The sequence below is a fragment of the Stegostoma tigrinum genome, chromosome 35, assembly GCF_030684315.1.
Source record: "Stegostoma tigrinum isolate sSteTig4 chromosome 35, sSteTig4.hap1, whole genome shotgun sequence".
Classification (NCBI taxonomy): Eukaryota; Metazoa; Chordata; class Chondrichthyes; order Orectolobiformes; family Stegostomatidae; genus Stegostoma; species Stegostoma tigrinum.
Genome location: NC_081388.1, coordinates 15,642,378 through 15,665,070, shown reverse-complemented (window position 1 = coordinate 15,665,070; position 22,693 = coordinate 15,642,378). Strand labels below are relative to the sequence as shown.

General features: G+C 46.8%; 1 protein-coding gene across 10 annotated transcripts in view; it reads left to right on the top strand.

Moving 5' to 3' along the window:
* Window positions 1-22,693, top strand: part of nfixb (nuclear factor I/Xb) — a 641,619-nt gene that overhangs the window by 555,349 nt on the left and 63,577 nt on the right. For 8 of the 10 annotated variants that reach the window (XM_048522060.2, XM_048522059.2, XM_048522061.2 and 5 more), the window contains 2 exons: window positions 9,155-9,286; window positions 10,883-11,073. In XM_048522060.2, coding sequence (XP_048378017.1) covers window positions 9,155-9,286; window positions 10,883-11,073 — 323 coding nt within the window. The remainder of the gene's footprint in view (window positions 1-9,154; window positions 9,287-10,882; window positions 11,074-22,693) is intronic. The other 2 variants (XM_048522062.2, XM_048522052.2) reach the window with 1 other exon arrangement.

The window sequence follows — 22,693 nt, the reverse complement described above, 5'->3', positions numbered from 1 at the left end:
CTATTCAGCCCCTCAAGCATGTTCCACCATTCACATTCTCACCCTCTGTCACAGATGCCATTGGCACAGAATGAGTTTCTCCAGACTGTCCTGCCTACGCTGACACTCTGAAGCAGCTACAAACACACAACTTAAGAGTCAGCCATTCTGCCCTTCGAGCCTGCTGCACCATTCAGCATGACCATGGCTGATCTGATGGTGACTTCAAATTCATATTCCTGCCCACCCCTCAAAACCTTTCACCCTTTAGTTAGCAAGAATATACTTATCTCTACCTTAAAAATCTTCAAGGACTCAGCCTTTTTAGGAAGAGATCTCTAAATACTCACAGCCTGCTGAAGGAAAAAAATATATATACAATTTCTGTTTTAAATTGGCGATCCCTGATTTTTAAGCAGTGACCTTTCATTCTCCGTTCTCCCATAAAAGGAAACATCCTCTCCACATCTACCCTGTCAAGGCCCTTCAGGGGAAAGAGCCAGGGGGAGCAGAAATAATTAGATAGTTAACTGAATGTTGTTGTTCATTGGAAGGAAGATAGAATGTAAAGTTAGGCATGTTTGCAATAGTCGTAGGGGTGTTGATGGGACCACATCTAAAGAACTGAGGATAGGTCACTTGACCCAAAAAGTTAACTGTTATTTCTCTCCACAGAGGTTGCCAGACCTGCTGAGCTTTTCCGTAAATTTCTATTTTTGTCTGTAAAGAACTGTGTACAGTTTTGATCACCTTATATTAAAAGGGCGAGGTGATAGCCTAGTGGCTTTGTCACTGGACTATTAATCCAGAGACCCAGGTAATGTCCACGGCAGGTGGTAGGATTTGAATTCAATTTAAAAAATCTGGAATTAAAAGTCTAATGATGACCACAAATCCAATCAATTGTCAGAGAAACACAGCTGGTTCACTAATGCCCTTGGCCTAACTGCCATCCATCTCTGGTCTGACCAATGTGATTACCTCCTAACTGCCCTCTGGGCAATAAATGCCAACCTAGCCAGTGATACCCACATCCTGTGAATGAGTATTTTTAAAAAAAGAAAATGCACAATTTCATTCAAGACTATTCAGAGAAAGTTCACTCGATTGATACTTGGGACAGTTGGATTATGTCATGAGGAGAGGTTGGACTGGCTTGGTCTGTTTGGAAGAATGTGAGGTGGTCTTATTGAAACAACAAGATCCTAAAGGAATTTGACAAGGTGAATGCTGAAGGATGTTTCTCCTTGTGGTGATGAGTAGAACTAGGGAGCACGGTTTAAAAATAAGTGGCCTCTTGGTTAACACAGGAAGTGAGGGGAGAAATTTTTTATCTTGAGAAATGATATTCCCCAAGAGTGGTGAAAGTGGGGGTGTCTTTGAATATTTTCAAGGCAGAAGTAGATACATTCTTGTGGGGCAGCAGCAGAGCAGGTACAAGTGGCCAAATGGCCTATTCTTTCTCCTAACACTAATCTTTGTATATTCAGGGCTCAGCATGAGAACAAAAAAACACAGCTGACATTCCTATGCACTACTGAGGGAGTGCTGCACTGCTGGAGGGGCCCTCTGTTAGAAAGATGTGCATGTGGGGCTCAGTCTGCTCAGTGCAAAGGAGTTATCTTGGTTGATCTGGCTCATAGCTACCTCTCAACTAGGCAAATGGTGGTACGTGATAATATCACTCGTCAGTACTCAGAACAAGGTTAATTCTTTGGGGATATGGGTTTAAATTTCACCAAAGTAGATGGTGAATTTTGAATTTGAATTCAATAAAAATTTGGAATGAAAAGTCAAATGGTAAACAGTGTCATCAAAGCCCATTTGGGTCACTAATATCCTTTATGGAAGGAAATCTGCTATCCTTTCCTGGCCTGCCTCCAATTGACTCTAGACAAGCATGTGGGTCTTAATGGCCCTCCAAGATGTGCAACAAATACAATGCCCACATCTCATGAAAAAGTAAAAGAAAACTGACATCATATAGACAGGGGATCCAATCTTTAGAACTTTGCCATTTGTGGGAGCTTGCAGTGCACAAATTGGCTGCCACATTTCATGTGCTGCTGTAGAAGCAATCACATTTTGATAAAGTATCTCAATGGCTTTCCTGCGGTTGAGAAAAGCAAATCTTTCTTTGGTCAGGGAAGTAAAGGACAGGTGCAAAGCGCCTCCTGTTTTGGATGCTGGCTTTTTGTTTGTCATAATGTCTACAAGATATGTGATAGCTCGGGACCATTCTCTTCCCAACACCCTACTTCCTGTAGATAAGGGGCTATTCAGAGGCGACACTGTCCTCTCATATGCAGCGTGAGAAGCCCCTGCTGGCAAGGGACCATCGAGTACGATAGTTCACTGTTTACTGTCATGGGCTCTCACACTGTGGGCAAATGCGTGGCCTCTGCCTGAGTACTACCCAGGGTGTGATGAATGAAACCGGTAACTCACTCTCTGGGACATTGCCGAGTGAGCTGGAATATCCTTTATGCAGGTGGTTTGCCACTTTATAGATTGGGACTGAGCACCCCAGGTGGAAATTCTGAGGAGTTCAGAGACAATTGAAAGTGATATTTCGCTATGAAGCACTTCGGAAATTTGAACTGACTATACTGACTGTCTGGCCAGATAATATTCATCCCTCTAAGGACAGTGAAAAGAACAATAAAAAGATAATTTCCAAACTCCTTACCACCAACACAGACTTATATTCTAATAAACTCAGAGACCGTGAAATTCTGCTTAGCATTGTTCCTCATCATTTAAGAATTCCAGCTTTGAATTTTAGTACCTGCCAAAGTATAAGCATCCGACAATCCCGGACTTCCTCTTTGTAGGAATTGTGACCCATTGACAAGGAATGAAGGGAGAAGTATTGGAGGAATGTGCCATGCAGTTATTGGCCACCATGTCATCGTTTTGTAGGAATGGTTCGGCCATAGCTCACTGAGTAGATACTCTTGCCTTGGAGTCAGATGATAATGGGTTCAAGTCTGACTCCAGAATCCAGTTTTTGCACGCAATCCCACTGCGGAACTGCAAAAGTGCAGCGTTGTTGGAGGTGTTCTCTTTCCCTTGGGACGTATAATGCCATGTCTGTTTGGCCAGATGGATGTGAGAAGTGCCACTGCATTATTTCAAAGAGGAACATAGTGTCATTCCTGCCATAGAATGGTTACAGCAGATGGAAGCCACTCAGCCCATTGCGTCTGTCAGCTCTCCAAAGGAGCTGTTCATCCAGCGCCAGTTTGCTGCTTTTTTTCCCCACGTAGCACTGAACGTTTTTCCTTTTCATGTAACAATCCAATTCCCTTTTGAATACCACAATCCCTCTCTCACACTCACAGGCAAGGGATTCCAGATCCTGACCACTCACTGCATGAAGCAGTTTCTCGAGTTAGCCTACAATCAAAATCAACCAGCACCATTTTGTCATCACTGTTTGGGAGTGGGAGCTTGCTGTGTGCAAATTGGCTGTCGTGTTTCTTATAACAGTGTTAACCTCCACCTTCTCAGGGGCAACTAGGGATGGGCGAGAAATGCTGGCCAGCCAGCGATGCCCACATCCCTCAAATGATTAGAGAAATAAAACACAACAGTGATGAAGTTTCAAATATACTTTATTGCTTGCAATGCCTGAGGCTGCAATCTTGGACCAGGCTCCCTTGCTTATTGGACAGTGGGATCTTTCAGTCGGCCCATCTGGGAGGGTCTGTGGCGCTTTGTTTAATGCCTCCTCTTTGAGACAGCAGCTCCCTCAACATTGTCCAGAGGTGGCCAGCCAAATTGCACGGGCAAGCTTCCACCCAAAAAGCCAGTGAAACTGGTCAATCACAGCAAGTCTCACAGCACAGAAAGAGACCATTCGGTCCATCGTACCTGGACTGGCTCTTCAAAGGAGCATCATTACTCAATGTCAACCTCCTACTTTTGCTCCAAACAAGATATACTCGGTCCAGTTCATTCTGCACGTAACAAAACAGGGCTCATGATACCAAGTTGCCCAATATGTCCCAATTGGAAGACAGAGGACTTGAACCTATGGCCCTATGTCTCGGGCCAGAGGACCACCAATGAAGCCAAGGTAAACACTCGTGGATTTATCACTCCTGCAGGCAGAGCTGCGCTTGAGCTACCCATGGTACCTACGAGCGTTTGGGAGCTTTGGGGCTTTTGGTGTCCAGGGAGTTGCTTTGCTTTTTTATAAAAGGTGGATTGCCGGGTGCATTCCAGAGTGCAAATTCCAACAACATGTTCTTTCCACTGCTCCATAAACCGCACAGAGAGATTAAATGTCACTTTTTCCGGAAGCAACCATGATTTTTTTGCAGTTTCTAGCAATCACTGGCAGATTCGCACTGATGATTCTGTTTTCAGTGTAAGTTAATTTATTTACAGTATTCTCCTTTGTTTGGCACTTCGGCTTTGCTCCAGATATACCCAGAGGAGAAAGAGTGAGCAGAAAATAGAAAAGAAAGAATGAGAGGAAGGTAGGAAAAGACAATGGTAATGGAAGGGAGTGAGGCGAGGGACAGGGGGCCAAGCAGGCAAAGGTAGAGCAGGGGAGGTGGACAAAGAGTGAAACTGGGGAGATGGGCAAAGAGTGAAACTGGGAGATGGGCAAAGAGTGAAACTGGGAGATGGGCAAAGAGTGAAACAGGGAGGTGGGCAAAGAGTGAAACTGGGAGGTGAGCAAAGAGTGAAACAGGGAGATGGGCAAAGAGTGAAACTGGGAGGTGGGAAAGAGTGAAACTGGGAGATGGGCAAAGAGTGAAACTGGGAGGTGGGCAAAGAGTGAAACTGGGAGATGGGCAAAGAGTGAAACAGGGAGATGGGCAAAGAGTGAAACTGGGAGGTGGGCAAAGAGTGAAACAGGGAGATGGGCAAAGAGTGAAACTGGGAGATGGGCAAAGAGTGAAACAGGGAGGTGGGCAAAGAGTGAAACTGGGAGATGGGCAAAGAGTGAAACTGGGAGGTGGGCAAAGAGTGAAACAGGGAGATGGGCAAAGAGTGAAACTGGGAGAGGGGCAAAGAGTGAAACAGGGAGATGGGCAAAGAGTGAAACTGGGAGGTGGGCAAAGAGTGAAACAGGGAGAGGGGCAAAGAGTGAAACAGGGAGATGGGCAAAGAGTGAAACAGGGAGGTGGGCAAAGAGTGAAACAGGGAGATGGGCAAAGAGTGAAACTGGGAGGTGGGCAAAGAGTGAAACAGGGAGGTGGGCAAAGAGTGAAACAGGGAGGTGGGCAAAGAGTGAAACAGGGAGATGGGCAAAGAGTGAAACTGGGAGATGGGCAAAGAGTGAAACTGGGAGGTGGGCAAAGAGTGAAACAGGGAGGTGGGCAAAGAGTGAAACTGGGAGATGGGCATAGAGTGAAACAGGGAGATGGGCACAGAGTGAAACAGGGAGAGGGGCAAAGAGTGAAACTGGGAGATGGGCAAAGAGTGAAACAGGGAGAGGGGCAAAGAGTGAAACTGGGAGATGGGCAAAGAGTGAAACAGGGAGATGGGCATAGAGTGAAACAGGGAGAGGGGCAAAGAGTGAAACAGGGAGATGGGCAAAGAGTGAAACAGGGAGATGGGCAAAGAGTGAAACTGGGGGATGGGCAAAGAGTGAAACAGGGAGATGGGCAAAGAGTGAAACAGGGAGGTGGGCAAAGAGTGAAACTGGGGGATGGGCAAAGAGTGAAACTGGGAGATGGGCAAAGAGTGAAACAGGGAGAGGGGCAAAGAGTGAAACAGGGAGATGGGCAAAGAGTGAAACTGGGAGATGGGCAAAGAGTGAAACAGGGAGAGGGGCAAAGAGTGAAACAGGGAGATGGGCAAAGAGTGAAACTGGGAGATGGGCATAGAGTGAAACAGGGAGATGGGCAAAGAGTGAAACAGGGAGATGGGCAACGAGTGAAACTGGGGGATGGGCAAAGAGTGAAACTGGGAGGTGGGCAAAGAGTGAAACAGGGAGGTGGGCAAAGAGTGAAACTGGGAGATGGGCAAAGAGTGAAACAGGGAGATGGGCAAAGAGTGAAACTGGGGGATGGGCAAAGAGTGAAACTGGGAGATGGGCAAAGAGTGAAACAGGGAGAGGGGCAAAGAGTGAAACAGGGAGATGGGCAAAGAGTGAAACTGGGAGAGGGGCAAAGAGTGAAACAGGGAGAGGGGCAAAGAGTGAAACTGGGAGGTTGGCAAAGAGTGAAACTGGGAGATGGGCAAAGAGTGAAACAGGGAGATGGGCTAAGAGTGAAACAGGGAGGTGGGCAAAGAGTGAAACTGGGAGATGTGCAAAATGTGAAACTGGGAATGAAGAGTGTGAAACAAAAACATGGAACAAGGCTGAACAAAAAACAGAAAGTGCTGGAGAAACTCAGCACATCAAACTATATCTATAGAGAGTGAAAGAAAGCAAACATTTTGAGTGCAGTGAACCATCTTCGGTCTCACAGATGCTGCTAGACCTTGTTGAGTTTCTCTAGCATTTTCTGTTGTTTATTTTAGTCTCCATCATCTTTAGAAGTTTGTCTTTAGTCATACGGCCAAGCTGTTTGGCTTAAAAACCCCATTCCATCCAGAGACTTGTACAGTTTAATTTACCATGGGGTCTTCAGTTACTCACTGCCAAAATGATTCAAAGACCATGAAGATCTGCTGTATCATTGCAAACCCCACCAACTGCAGGTCTTAATATTGCCCATCACTGCTCATGCCTCAATTCAGACTTTTGTCCACATCTTCTCTTCTCTGTACTATTTCAATACTCAGCCAGTATTCCATCTCCTAGTCTCCTCATTCTTCCAAAATTCTCCTCCCTGTAGCAGCCATGGTGCCAACTCCTGTTTTACCATAGCCCCTGTGCTCATCTCACTGACTGACTTTGCCTCTCTAAGTTGGCAGGACACGACTTTAAGGATACTAACTTTGGTTTGCAAATCTCTTGGTCTGTCTTCCTGTTATTTTTGTAACCCCCAACAGCCTCTGTGCCCACCCAGATCTCTGCACACTTCCAATCCCGGCCTCTTGCATGTTTCGGATTTTCCTCACTCCACCAGAGGCAGTGGTGGCTCTAAAATTCCATTTATAAAAGTAAAGAGAGACTTGCATTTCTGTAGTGCCTTTCACCACCTCAGAGTGTCACAAATTGCTTTGAAGGGAATGTAGTCACTGTTCATGTTGAGCTCTCAGCCTGTCACCTTTCTCACCAGGCACTCCTTGAAACTCTTAGAGCAAGCTTTTGTTCACTCTTCCTGGTATTTCTCAATGTCGCTTAGTTTCAAATTATTCTTGCTAATTCTCCTGTGAAGTGTTTTGAGATACTTTAACATGTGAGTACTTCATAGAAAAAGACACATTTTGTTGAAACTTTTTGGCTTCTGCTCCTCAGGACAATTTGTAAGAATGCCAGTATAAAAGGAGGAAAAAGACATTAATATGATGTGAAAGGAGCTGATTGGTTGGCAAGTGGCTCTGACAGGTAGAGGTGTTATGATGGACAGAGTACAAATGGGATCATGACTGACAGTTAACCCAGATGTTACCCAGCATGGTAACAAAGCATCTGTGGAGCAACAAACCAGCTTGGCGAGCTAACCAACCACAGCACCCACGACCTGAGCTACAAATCCAATCCAAAACCTTAGTGACAGTTAACTGCCAGGCTTTGACTAAATTTTAAACAAGGCAAATTGAGTCAGATTGATAATTGAGAAATAACCCGGAAAATGCCAAACACCAATTTGTTTGAGTTGAAATGCATGTGGTGCCTTTACATGTTCTGCCTGTCTGCAAAGCAACAGGGTCCTGTGTATTAATCTATGTAGCTTCCATTACACACAAATACACAATGTTTCTACCAATCAGAGTGCACTTGTCAACCAACCAGTACTGTATTCTCATACAGTATAAATATTGTTTTCCCCTTTATTGGGATGCTTGCAAAGTGTCCTGACGAGTGCAAGATTAAAAGCTTCAACAAGCCGTGTCTTTTTTCAGCAATCCTGAGGCTGTCTACAACCAAATGACAATGGGTTTTGGTACATTAAAAATGCTGTATGAATGCAAGTTGAAAGAGTTGCTGCTAAGTTTCTTCTTCCAAAGCTTAGTTGCACATGGTTGTGAAGTCCCCATTCATCTCTGACTGGTCATTTTGTTGATCTCATTTCCAAAACCTTAGAAAGCCTGTGTCACTTTTCATTGGAGAAAGTCCAGGAATAGGGGCAAAACTTTAGTGTGTCATTTAGGCCATTCAGGGTGATGTCTGGAAATGTTTTGTCACAGAAAGGCAAACCTAGAACTCACCCCAAATCCTCAGTTGACAATAGGATGCTATTTAAACATTTCCAAACTGCAGTCGACGAGTATGGAATCAAACTGGGAAGATAAGCATGTGGGAGAGAGATAATGGGAACTGCAGATGCTGGAGAATCCAAGATAATAAAGTGTGAAGCTGGATGAACACAGCAGGCCCAGCAGCATCTCAGGAGCACAAAAGCTGACGTTCCGGGCCTAGACCCTTCACCCATAAGCATATGGCTCATGTTTCTATGAGTGTTGGGTTCAAGACAGACTGATCAAGGAGAAGGAACAGTGAAGAATTATTTTCATGCTTATTCTTAAAAGTAACACTATTTAATAAACTTCATGCTAAATTTTATGTCAAAACTGTCCATCTTATTCCAGGTTCTAACTATAGTTACATTAGATAATAACCAATCTGTCTTTTTTGAGTATTCATGTCATTGTATTCTATGTAACTTTTTCAGAGAATCACACATTGCAGTGTTTTTTACACATTGTTTGATCTCCACGCACACTGTGGTATTTATTCCTAATGATGTGCAGCTTTGTGACATCACTGCAAGATTGCCCCAGGTCCTATTACTCCTTCACAACAGGTAGCGTTAGGATCCATTTCTTTGAGGGCCTGAGTGATCTCTGGCTGTTTCTATATTCCAGGACGTAGTTGCTATGAGGCAGCTTTGTAGTCGGAATGTTTGCTAATGGTACAAATTATTGAGGAGACTAAGCAAAGCCCATTGTGCCCAACTAGGGTTCCAATCCCTGATGTCCATTTTACGGTCTCTGTTGCCTGGGATCTCCCATATGGCTGGGCCAAATGGGTCAGTTGATGATGGATTGGGTCGGCCTGGACAGGGCTTCATGTCTGACGTGTTGATCATTTTGTTTTCAGGGATGACATCACCCACTTCCTTAAAGAAGTCAACAAAACACGAGTTTGGCAGCGGTACACCTTCGCAAACGGTCTCCTCGCGGATGGCATTCACACATCACCCATTGCCTGTGATAGCAGGCACCAGACCAGGTGAGGAGAAGCCTCAGGTTAAGTCTTCAGGATATCCCTACAGGCACTGAAGTCTGCCCATCTTTCACTTCTGGACAGCATTATGCCTTGGGTTGTGGCTGTAGTCTCAAAATGCACCAAGATGGGAGAAAGGCAAAGTGCCCAGCTGGCAGCTTGGATGCCCTGAGCAACAGCTGCCATCCCGATATCCCCATATCCTGAATAGTGTCAGGATAAGGGGCACAGCACTCATGTCCTGGCTTGGTGTATTACTCTGGGCGGCTCACATCAAAGGAAAATCCTCTAAATGTTGAAGGGGCTTTAAATAAGAGAAGGTTTGCCCAGCAGAATGTGGCCTTGGGGAGCAAATGTGGGTGTTACTCTGACCTCACTTGAAGAGTGGTGGCAAGACATTGCTTCAGGAGAGCGAGTAAGGAAACAGGAGATAGCATTGTCACTGCCTCCTGGAGCCTGGGTCCTAGTGCCAGCCGCAGAAGCTAAAAAATGGCAATCCACCTGTTTGCATTGGGAAGACACAGGAGAAAGAGAGAAGAAACATTTCTCACCCCTTCCAGAGGGTTGGGATAATATTGAATGGGGCTCTGAATGGATTCAGGCGCATCTAATATAAATGGAGTAAGTGATTCCTGATCATTTAGCCAAGTATTTAGCCAACCTTGAGGATCCACACTTTTCACCAAGTTTCTTGGACACTTGATTATGTGACATGGCATGGCATGGCACGGTGGCTCAATGGTTGGCACTGTTGCCTCACAGTGCCAGGGACCCAGATTTGATCCCAGCCCCTCTCTGAGTGGAGTTTGCATGTTCTCCCATTTCTCCATGGGTTTCCTCCCAATACTCTGGTTTGCTCCTGCGGCCAAAAATGTGCAGGGTAGGTGTGTTGGCCATTGGAAATGCAGGGTTACAAGGATAGGGTGGGGGACGGGGTCTGGGTTAGATACTGTTTGGAGGGTCGGTGCAGACTAAATGGGCTGAACAGCCTCTTTCTGCACTGTAGGGATTATATAATTTTATGAATGTGCACCGGTTTCCCAATGCCTGATCTTTGACTCTGGGCTTTGCAAGGCAATGTCCCCCTGTAACTGTTGCTGCTCTCTTCACTGCAGGATACTCAGTTGAAGAGATGCAGCTTCAGAGAAAAAAGCCAAGTTCAGCAAATCTTTGTAGGCAGCTTTGTCAATGGAGTGAGGTGTACCTGGTGAAGGATGACCTTGAGGCATGCCCTCCCTTCTGTCAAACTGACCTGTAAAAATTTGCCGAGGAAGCTCACTGCCACTTTCAAGAGCAATGTGAGGATGGGCAGCTCTGTTGACTGATACCCAGTGTTTCTGCCCAGTTTACACAGTGTCCTCTTGGCAGCTCCTGTGTGCCACTTTGAGCTGACTGGGGAAGTTTTCTGGCATGCGTTTGACAGAAAGAGGGAAATGGCGAGACCACCAGGCATCAGTGAGGTCGAACCGTGTTTGAATAGGGGAAAGTTATTCATTTTGTTTCATTCTTTGTGTGTTGGCCGCAGATGCTGTTCTTGAAATGCTGACTGCCCTCCCTTTGCATCTTTCTCTGCATTTTTTTTCCTGTTTTTGAAAAACACAGGGAGCCCTCGAGGGCCAGCCTCTGCTATCCATTTCCCACCGTCCTCCATCATCCAGCAGCCAAGCCCCTACTTTACCCACCCAACCATCCGCTACCATCACCATGCCAGCCAAGACCCTCTGAAGGAGTTTGTTCAACTGATCTGCTCCGACAGCTCCAGTCAGGCCACAGGACAGGTGGGGTACCTGAATGTAAGGCTCCAGCTTTTACTCTGCTGCTTCCTATTGTTCTGTTTCCAATTTGTGAAAAACCATGCTTCTAGAAGTTAGTGGTCGAGCTGTCAAACGTAAATGCTTATTTCCTCCTCTGGTGATTAAAGAGTGAGTCCCTCACCCCCACCTCAGACCTCCACTCAGATCTTTTTGCCTTAGTGTGTCATTTGGGACATTTGCCATTAGTATCTCCCCTCTGTCCAGGTCTGTGTTGTGAACACCAGCCATTGTGTCATACTGAGCTACACTAGAACGTGGACCGGGTGGAGTGAGTTTAACTAGCTACTGGTCCAATTGGGCATAGTCATCTCCGATTAGCCTGTCAGCCATGTACCACACTGACATTTGGGTGGCCAATCCCTGACCCCAGCTGGAAGACCATGGCAGATATTGGGTGAGAGTTCAGTTATGGATGGTTCCACTGACCCAAACCCCATCTGATTCCTCTGATTTCCTGCACGCAGTGGGAAGCACTGTCTTTGCTCACTCCCTGTCCAGGATTCCATGTGGTCAGTAGGCATTCATGTAAGGTAAGCGGTGGGGGTGGTGTGCGAAATGCCGACATGAGTCAGCCCCTTTGGCCACAGTAGTCCACAAAGACCAAACCCAGTTCCAACCCTTTCATCAGAGTGCCCCACTTCTCTCGGGACCATAAAAAAAAGCCATCAAAAAGTTCCCATCACTTGCTATCAAGCCTTGACCCACTTGAACATACAAACTGGGAACAGGAGGAGGCCATTCGCCAGTCAAACCTGCTCTGCCTTTTAATAAGATCATGGCTGATCTGGTTATAATCTCCAATCCACATTCCCGCCTGTCCCTGACCATCTATCACGCCCATCGCTTAATAAGGACCTATCTACCTCTGCCTTCCACCATGTTTTCAGGAAGAGAAGTCCCAAAGACTTACAACCTTCTGGGACAATAGTTTTGCCTCATTTCTGTCTGAAATGAATTTTAACCAGTTGCCCCTTGTTCTTAACTCTCCCATCAGAGTGAACATCACCTCAAATCTGCCAAAGGTTGTTTAATCGTGTATGTTTCAATCAGATTTCCACTTAATCTCCTAAATTCAAGTGGATACAAGCTTAGTCTACCCAACCTTTCCACAACAGACAACTTACTTCTTCCAGGGATAAGGGGAACTGCAGATGCTGGAGAATCCAAGATAACAAAGTGTGAAGCTGGATGAACACAGCAGGCCCAGCAGCATCCCAGGAGCACAAAAGCTGACGTTTCGGGCCTAGACCCTTCATCAGAGACGGGGATGAGGAGAGGGAACTGGAATAAACAGGGAGAGAGGGGGAGGCGGACTGAGGATGGAGAGAAAAGAAGATAGGTGGAGAGGAGAGTATAGGTGGAGAGGTAGGGAGGGGATAGGACAGTCCAGGGAAGACGGACAGGTCAAGGAGGCGGGATGAGGTCAGTAGGTAGGAAATGGAGGTGCGTCTTGAGGTGGGAGGAAGGGATGGGTGAGAGGGAGAACAGGTTAGGGAGGTGGAGACAGGCTGGGCTGGTTTTGGGATTTAGTGGGGGGAGGGGACGAGCTGTGCTGGTTGTGTGATGCAGTGGGGGGAGGGGACAAACTGGGCTGGTTTTGGGATGCGGTGGGGGAAGGGGAGATTTTGAAGCTTGTGGAGTCCACATACCATTGGGCTGCAGGGTTCCCAAGCGGAATATGAGTTCTGTTCCTGCAACCTTTGGGTGGCGTCATTGTGGCACTGCAGGAGGCCCGTGATGGACATGTCGTCTAAAGAATGGGAGGGGGAGTTAAAATGTTTTGTGACTGGGAGGTGCAGTTGTTTATTGCGAACCAAGCGGAGGTGTTCTGCAAAGCAGTCCCCAAGCCTCCACTTGGTTTCCCCAATGTAGAGGAAGCCACACTGGGTACAATGGATACAGCATACCACATTGGCAGATGTGCAGATGAACCTCTGCTTAATATGGAAAGTCAACTTGGGGCCTGGGATGGGGGTGAGGGAGGAGGTGTGGGGGCAAGTGTAGCACTTCCTGCGGTTCATTTCATTTCAAGCCCACCGACTCCCAGAGCCACCTAGAATACACCTCCTCCCGCCCACTCTCCTGCAAAAATTCCATCCCCTATTCCTAATTCCTCCACCTCCGCCACATCTGCTCCCACGATGAGGCATTCCACTCCCGCACATTCCAGATGTCCAAGTTCTTCAAGGACCGCAAATTTCCTCCCCCGCAGTGGACGAGATCGCCCTTGACCGCGTCTCCCGCATTTCCCCTAACACATCCCTCACACTCCGCCCCCGCCAAAACCGGCCCAAGAGGATCCCCCTCGTTCTCACACACCACCCCACCAACTTCCAGATACAACGCATTATCCTCCGACACTTGCACCATCTACAATCCGACCCCACCACCCAAAACATTTTTCCATCCCCACCCTTGTCTGCCTTCCGGAGACACCACTCTCTCCGTGACTCCCTTGTTCGCTCCACACTCCCCTACAACCCCACCACACCCGGCACCTTCCCCTGCAACCGCAGGAAATGCTACACTTGCCCCCACACCTCCCCCCTCACCCCTATGCCAGGCCCCAAGATGACTTTACCTGTTAAGCAGAGGTTTACCTGCACATCTGCCAATGTGGTATACTGTATCCATTGTAACTGGTGTGGCTTCCTCTACATTGGGGAAACCAAGCGGAGGCTTGGGGACTGCTTTGCAGAACAACTCCGCTCGGTTCGCAATAAACAACTGCACCTCCCAGTCGTGAACCATTTTAACTCCCCCTCCCATTCTTTAGATGACATGTCCATCATGGGCCTCCTGCAGTGCCACAATGATGCCACCCGAAGGTTGCAGGAACAGCAACTCATATTCCGCTTGGGAACCCTGCAGCCCAATGGTATCAATGTGGACTTCACAAGCTTCAAAATCTCCCCTTCCCCCACTGCATCCCCAAACCAGCCCAGTTCGTCCCCTCCCCCCACTGCATCACACAACCAGCTCAGCTCGTCCCCTCCCCCCACTGCATCCCAAAACCAGTCCAACCTGTCTCTGCCTCCCTAACCTGTTCTTCCCCTCACCCATCCCTTCCTCCCACCTCAAGCCGCACCTCCATTTCCTACCTACTGACCTCATCCTGCCTCCTTGGCCTGTCTGTCTTCCCTGGACTGACCTATCCCCTCCCTACCTCCCCACCTATACTCTCCTCTACACCTATCTTCTTTTCTCTCCATCTTCGGTCTGCCTCCCCCTCTCTCCCGATTTCTTCCAGAACCCTCTCCCCATCCCCCTTTTCTGGTGAAGTGTCTAGGCCTGAAACGTCAGCTTTTGTGCTCCTGAGATGCTGCTTGGCCTGCTGTGTTCATCCAGCCCCACACTTTGTTATCTTACTTCTTCCAGGTATTAGTTTGGTCAACCTCCTCTCCTAGGGAAATGCTAAATCTCATTCCAGGTGGAATGATTGGTCCACAAAGGTGGACATGAAGGGATGGGCTCTGGTGGTGCAGTGGTATTGTCCCTACCTCTGAGTTAAGAGTTCAATTCACACCTGCTCCAGGGCTGTTTACTGACATCTCTGAACAGGTAGATTTCTAAAATAACTAACGCCATGAAATGAATATTGTAGCTGAGCTCAAAGCATGGAGAATCAAGAAAGATTTCCTCTTCCATGGCAATCAGCAGCAGGAGGAAGTTACTCTTGTGAGGTACTGAACCTCAGTCTCCAAAGGTGGGGGGAATATCAGGAGTGCACAACCTGGGGTTAACACAGTTGGGGGGTGGGGGGGGGGAGACAGTTGCAAGTGAAAGTCCTCTGGCCCCTGCGGAAGGCTGGGCAGAGAATAACGGAAGACATTCCATTCTTTGATGCTGATGTTGGCTGCCTCACCAGCCACATCGACAGTATAGACTTGATCCATTGCAAATTTCGTCAGATCATTTCTGTTTTTATTATGCTGCCTCGTTAATTCAGCATTCTCATCCGTTGAGCCTGAGCCTTACACTATACCTACAGAGAGGCCAACTCTGTCGCTCTCTCTCTCTCACCCTATTTACCAGTGTTCCTGAGTGCCACCTACTGCGGGTGAGCTGGCCTACCTGCTTGCCTATCTGCTAACCTACTCCCACCCTTGCCCCCTTCTGTGAGCACACTCACTGTCTGCTGGGACCTGTATAAGTCTTGCCTTCTGGGGCTCAATTCTCCAGAAACATTGATATATAGACATCCACGTGTCAGTTACCCAGTTCCCTGACCAAGCTGCAGAGCCCACTGGGGCCTGACATCGCAACTGGACCAGGACCACTGGGTCCCCTGATTTGTCACCACTGCATGAAACCTCTTCAATAAAGCACAGCTCCAGCAATTGAGAAAGTGACCTAAAGTCTGTGCAGGCATTGAGTACACCATTAAAAGGACTCGGACAGTGAGACTCACTCTTTAAACTGTCTTATTTGCTTAAGTGCTTTGTGGAAAAATCTTTTGCATTGATCTTTAAAGATATTTGCTACTGCTGCCTTTTGACGTAAATTATAGTAATAATTTCTTTATCTCCTGTTCGTAAGAAGCAAATCTGTTAGGAATGTCTTGTTTGTATTTTCTGCTGTGATATTCTCAGTATTCTTCTCTCTCCCCTTGTCGGGAAAACCTGACTTGCCTTGTTAGGATTTGGTTATCCTTTGGCCATGCTTATAGCCTAAGCAGGGAGTCACAGGCGATTTGTCTTGGAGAACAGCTTTCTCTGTAATACCTCCCACCAATGCATCCCAGCTGGGATTAATGATCCCCATGGTAACCCGAATGGAATGTGCTACCATGTCCTGGTAGGACGAGGGATTAGATTCCAGCTAAATATGGGGGCCATGTGGTACAGCCTTTAGCGTCTAACTCTGAGCCAGAAGACCCAGGTTCAAGCCCCACCTGCCCCTGATGTGTGTTAACCATGACTGAATGGGTTATTTAGGAAACTATTGAACTTGTATAAGTGACAGTGTTGAGCTCCGTTCACATCAAGCTAGTCTGGTAACTCACTGTGCCTACCCTGAGCTAAAATCTTTGGGTTCACAACCTATTCCAGGGCATATTGACCTTGGGAGAAGTATTCGTGATGTGGTTCAACAGGCTCCTAGAACCTCCCAAAAGAGGAACACGAATGTGCTAAGTAAATGCACCAACAGTTTGAGAAATTAAAGCTGGTTTAGCAAATTTTGGCATCAGCTTCGAAAACACAAAAGTCACCGTCAAGCCATTAAATTGTTGTTTAAAATCTCAACTGGCGGCCTACAGGTATTGTCACTCAACAGGTCTGGGCTAATTTGAATTCATGGGCTCCGATCCCATCGTAGCGACTGTTGAAATTTAAATTGGAATTCAATTAATACAAAAGTCTGAGACTAGTCTCAGCTGTACGTGGGAAACTAACCAGTCATAGATTCACAGAGATACACAGCATGGAAACAGACCATTTGGTCCAACTCACTCAGGCCGACCAGACATCCGAAATTAATCTAGTCCCATTTGCCAGCATGTGGTCCATTTCCCTCCAAACCCTTCCTATTCATGTACCTATCCAGGTGCCTTCTAAATGTTGTAATTGTACCAGTGTCCACCAGTTCCTCTGGCAGTTCATTCCATTCACACACCATCCTCTTCATGAAGAAGTTGCTCCTTCAGCCCCTTTAAATCTTTCCCATCTCACCTTGAACCTGTACCCTCTAGTTTTGCAATTCCCTACCCTGGGCAAAAGACGTTGACTATTCACCTTGTTCATACCCCTCATGTGTTTATAAATTTTATAAATCTCCAATGCTCCAGAGAAAATAGTCCCAGCCTATTCAACCTCTCCCTATAGCACAAATCCTCCAACCCTGGCAATATCCTGGTAAATCTTTTCTGAACCCTTTCAAGTTTAACAACATCCTTCCTATAGCAAGGAGACCAGAATTGAGTGCAGTATTCCCAAAACTGCACAATAAATGTCCTGTAGAGCCACAACATGACTACCAACTCCTATACTCAATGCAGTGACCAACAAGCAAGTGTAGCAAACACCTTCTTCACTAACTTGTCTACCTGCAATTCCATAGAACATAGAACATTACAGCACAGTACAGGCCCTTCGGCCCTCGATGTTGTGCCGACCTGTCATACCGATCTGAAGCCCATCTAACCTACACTATTCCATGTACGTCCATATGCTTGTCCAATGACGACTTAAATGTACCTAAAGTTGGTGAATCTACTACCGTTGCAGGCAAAGCGTTCCATTCACTTACTATTCCACTTTTAAGGAACTATGAACCTGCACGCCAAGGTCTCATTGTTCCCCAGGAACTTACCATTAAGTGTATAAATTTGCCCTGATTTGCTCTACCAAAATGTAGCACCTTACATTTATCTAGATTAAACTCCATCTGTCACCCTTTAACCCATCGGACCATCTGATCAAGGTCCTATTGTACTCTGAGCTAACCTCCCTCACCGTCCACTACACCACCAATTTTGGTGTTGTCTGCACATTTACTAACCATACCTCCTGTATTCACATCCAAAGCATTTCTATAGCTGACAAAAAGCAGTGGACCCAGCACACCGCTGGTCATAGACCTCCAGCCTGAAAAGTAACCCTCCACCACTATACTGTGTCTCCTACCTTCAAGCTAATTTTGCATCCATATGGCTAGTTCTCCCTGTATTCCATGTGATCTAACCTTGTTAACCATGCAGAACCTTGTTGAATGCATTGCAACAGACAATGTTTACCACGCTGCCTTCATCAAACCTCTTCATCACAGCTTCAAAAAATCAATTAAGTTATTGAGACAAATGTGACTCCAGCAATGTGATAATGGGAACTGCAGATGCTGGAGAATCTAAGATAACAAAGTGTGAAGCTGGATGAACACAGCAGGCCAAGCAGCATCTCAGGAGCACAAAAGCTGACGTTTCAGGCCTAGGCCCTTCATCAGAGAGAGGGATGGGGAGAGGGTTCTGGAAGAAATAGGGAGAGAGGGGGAGGCGGACCGAAGATGGAGTGAAAAGAAGATAGGTGTAGAGGAGAGTGTAGGTGGGGAGATAGGGAGGGGATAGGTCAGTCCAGGGAAGACGGACAGGTCAAGGAGGCGGGATGAGGTCAGTAGGTAGGAAATGGAGGTGCAGCTTGAGGTGGGAGGAAGGGATGGGTGAGAGGAAGAACAGGTTAGGGAAGCGGAGACAGGCTGGGCTGGTTTTGGGATGCAGTGGAGGGGGGGGAAGAGCTGGGCTGGTTTTGGGATGCAGTGGGGGAAGGGGAGATTTTGAAGCTTGTGAAGTCCACATTGATACCATTGGGCTGCAGGGTTCCCAAGCGGAATATGAGTTGCTGTTCTTGCAACCTTCGGGTGGCATCATTGTGGTACTGCAGGAGGCCCATGATGGACATGTCATCTGAGGAATGGGAGGGGGAGTTAAAATGGTTTGCGACTGGGAGGTGCAGTTGTTTATTGCGAACCGAGCGGAGGTGTTCTGCAAAGCAGTCCCCAAGCCTCCGCTTGGTTGCTTAATATGGAAGGTCATCTTGGGGCCTGGGATGGGGGTGAGGGAGGAGGTGTGGGGTCAAGAGTAGCACTTCCTGAGGTTGCAGGGGAAGGTGCCGGATGTGGTGGGTTTGGAGGGGAGTGTGGAGCGGACAAGGGAGTCTTCGCTTCTTCACGTTCTTCAAGGACCACAACTGTCCTCCCGCAGTGGTCGAGAGGACTCTTGACCGCGTCTCCCGCATTTCTCACAACACATCCCTCACACCGTGCCCCTGCCACAACTGCCCCAAGAGGATCCCCCTCGTTCTCACGTACCACCCCACCAACCTTCAGATACAAAGCATCATCCACCGACACTTCCACCATCTACAATCCGTCCTCACCACCCGAGCCATTTTTCCATCCCCACCCTCATCTGCCTTCCGGAGAGACCACTCTCTCCACGACTCCCTTGTCCGCTCCATACTCCCCTCCAACCCCACCACACCTGGCACCTTCCCCTGTAACCAGAGGAAGTGCTACACTTGCCCCCACACCTCCTCCCTTACCCCCATCCCAGGCCCCAAGATGACTTTCCACATTAAGCAAATGTTCACCTGCACATCTGCCAATGTGGTATACTGTATCCATTGTACCTGGTGTGGCATCCTCTACATTAGGGAAACCAAGTGGAGGCTTGGGGACCGCTTTGCAGAACACCTCCGCTCAGTTCGCAATAAACAACTGCACCTTCCAGTCGCAAACCATTTCCAATTCCCCTCCCATTCTTTAGATGACATGTCCATCATGGGCCTCCTGCAGTGCCACAATGATGCCACCCGAAGTTTGCAGGAACAGCAACTCATATTCCGCTTGGGAACCCTGCAGCCCAATGGTATCAATGTGGACTTCACAAGCTTCAAAATCTCTCCTTCCCCCACCGCATCCCAAAACCAGCCCAGTTCGTGCCCTCCCTCCACTGCATCCCAAAACCAGCCCAGCCTGTTTCCGCTTCCCTAACCTGTTCTTCCTCTCACCCATCCCTTTCTCCCACCTCAAGCCACACCTCCATTTCCTACCTACTAACCTCATCCCACCTCCTTGACCTGTCTGTCTTTCCTGGGCTGACCTATCCCCTCCCTACCTCCCCACCTATACTCTCCTCTCCACCTATCTTCTTTTCTCTCCATCTTCGGTCCGCCTCCCCCTCTCTCCCTATTTATTCCAGAACCCTCTCCCCATCCCCCTCTCTGATGAAGGGTCTAGGCCCGAAACGTCAGCTTTTGTGCTCCTGAGATGCTGCTTGGCCTGCTGTGTTCATCCAGCTTCACACTTTGTTATCTTGACTCCAGCAATGTGATTGATTCTCTACTGCTCTCTGAAATGGCTCGCAAGCTACTCAGTTGTATCAATTGTTATGAAGTCTGAACAAAGAAATGAGACCCATCTGGGATCAGCAATAAATGCTGCTCTAGCCAACAACACCCTCATCCCATGAGTGAATAAAAAGAAACATCCCAACGCCCTTGTTCCAATTAGCTAACGTCACTGGAACAGATAAGACCCTTAGATGACCAAGTAGATTTATGCTGAAGGTTCATTTTCTCTTTTAGGAAATGAGATCTTGGGGTCAGAGTTTGAAAATAAGGCATCTCCCATTTAAGATGGAGGCACAGAAGAATTTTTTTTCTCTCTGTCAATAAGTCATGAGTCTTTGGAACTCTCTTCCCCAGATGGAGGTGATGTCACCAAATAGTTTTAGGGTAGATCTATTCAAAATCTTCAAGATATTAATGTAATACAGGTAAACTATTTCCATTGGTTGGGGATTCTAGCACTAGGGAGCATGGTCTGACAATGAGGGCTAGACCAGGGGAGTTGTGAGGAGCAGAGAGGGCTGGTATCAGGGGAACGGGAGGTCACATGGAGAAGGTCGACATCATGGAAGGCCAGTGGGGCTCACCAACTCTGCAGGCTGGGCAGGGTGAGGAGAGCAAGAGGTGAGGGCATCTGGAGCCCCTGGCCATGACTTTATGGATGAGTTCTGATCCCAGTGAACAGAGTGACAGACTCCAAAACTCAAGGTAACCGTAGCATTACCTCCAATCAGGAAATGCACTGGCAAGAAACTCCCAAAAATAATTAGCTCAGAGTAGTCACAGTGAGAGTAGAATGTTGTCAAGTTGACTAAGTTCAGCAGCTAATGCTGAAGGCTCCCACTACATGCACAGATATTTTTCCCAAGACACTTCATTTTGGCGAGAAATTTCTATAAACTTCAGATTAAAATAGTTAATTATTGTTCTCTGTGCCCTGTAATTATCCATTCAGTAATTCAGCACAACCACGAATTAGCAGTCTGAAGAAAAACAGCTAATAGCAAACACATGCATTTAGGAGATCCAGTTCGGAGGTGGCAGGTATATTAAATGCTGATTATTACGTTCCCCTTTCCTGGACTGAAAGGGGGTCTCATTCACTTGACTGCTCTGATATTTATGCTCAGCTAGCTCAGACTATGCTGGTGGCATGAAGGTTCAACTGCTGGCTGAGCTGATAGTGCGTCACAGTTCCACATGTCCTCCCAGTTTCTGTGAGTCCAAGTTAGCTCATCTCAATCCTGACTGGGCGTCAGACCACCTCCCAGCTGAGGATGGCGGCTTCCTTTCCTAAATGACATTAGTCAGATGGGGTTTTCTCCTGAAAATCAGCAATGATCATCAGTAGATTCTTAATTTTGTTTGAAATCAAAATTCAAATTCCGCCGTCTGCCATGTTGGGATTCAAATGGGGTCCACAGAACATTAGTTGAGTTTCTGGATTAATAATCTAGTCATAATACCACTAGGCCATCACCTTCTCTTAAGACAGCTGTCTCATAGAGTTGTAGAGTTTTTGTGGCACAGGAAGAGGCCATATGTCCCATCGTGTCTATGCTATTCATCCTAGGGATTAACTGAGTGAATTTCAACTCTGCACACAAGGTACACTGAGGCTAGCTGTGGTTTGGATGCTTGTTACAGTTGTATAGATTGTCTTGCTTCTCTTTCCTGGTTTCTGAGATTTTGCATTTCCAGACATGTTAATTGTATGGATAAAACTTCAGAAAAGACGCACTAAAACAGGGTGTCTAACCCTCAGCACTGCTCTGAAAACAATGAAGGAACTTGCTTCTCACCTACTTCTTCATACCAAAAAGTAGCAGTGCATGGGTTAAAAGACCTGAATGAAATTCTCGTGGGAAATATTTTAATGGACTCATTAACCTGTCTTTAATGAATGGGTTAACATCTGCAATAAATAAAAGACCCAATGGAATTCAGTGCAAATATCAAACAACCCAGAGAAGTTAAACCTCAAAGTCACCATTCCCATTTTTCACTCATGTTGAATATTCCAGAAAATGTATTGATGGGGGCATTTCAAACCCCTGCTCCCCAAAGGATTGTAAAATTTGTTTTAGATTAATTTTGTGCTACATTAAAAAAAACTTCCATCCACATTAACTTCCACTGACAATTTGCCATTACGGTTTCCTGCAACTGTCTTAAAATCATGCTGTCACTGCCCCAGCCCATGAACTGCAGTGCCACTGCTGGTGGGAAAGTGCAATTGCAATGTGACATGTTTACATATGCAGTTTCCATTGTCAATGCAAATATAGGAATTTACATTGGAAAAGTAAAAAAAAGTCACAATATTTAGCTCGAAATAGAAACTGAATTAAGTCTGCACAGGCCTCTGCTCACCTTTAACCTTTGCTCCCTTGAATTCAGGCAGCACATCACCTTGCCTATCAATGTGAGACCAACCAACTTCTCTGTCTCAGCAGGGAGAGCTGTTTAAATGAATAGAGCAGTTTTCCCTTTTATTTATGCATTCGCATAACACAGGCATCCGTGGCTAAGCCAGCATTTCTTGCCCATTTCTAATCATCCACAGAAAGGTATGGTGTTTCTGAACTGCTGCTGTCTGTGTAGCTCCTGATGTTTTGACCCACAATGAAGGTACAGCGATATTGTTCCACGTCAGATTGGTGAATGACCCAGAAAACGTTATGGAGTTGATCAGTTGCTACGCACTTGCTATCCTTGTCTTACTGGACAATAAAGCAGTGGAGTTACAACTACTT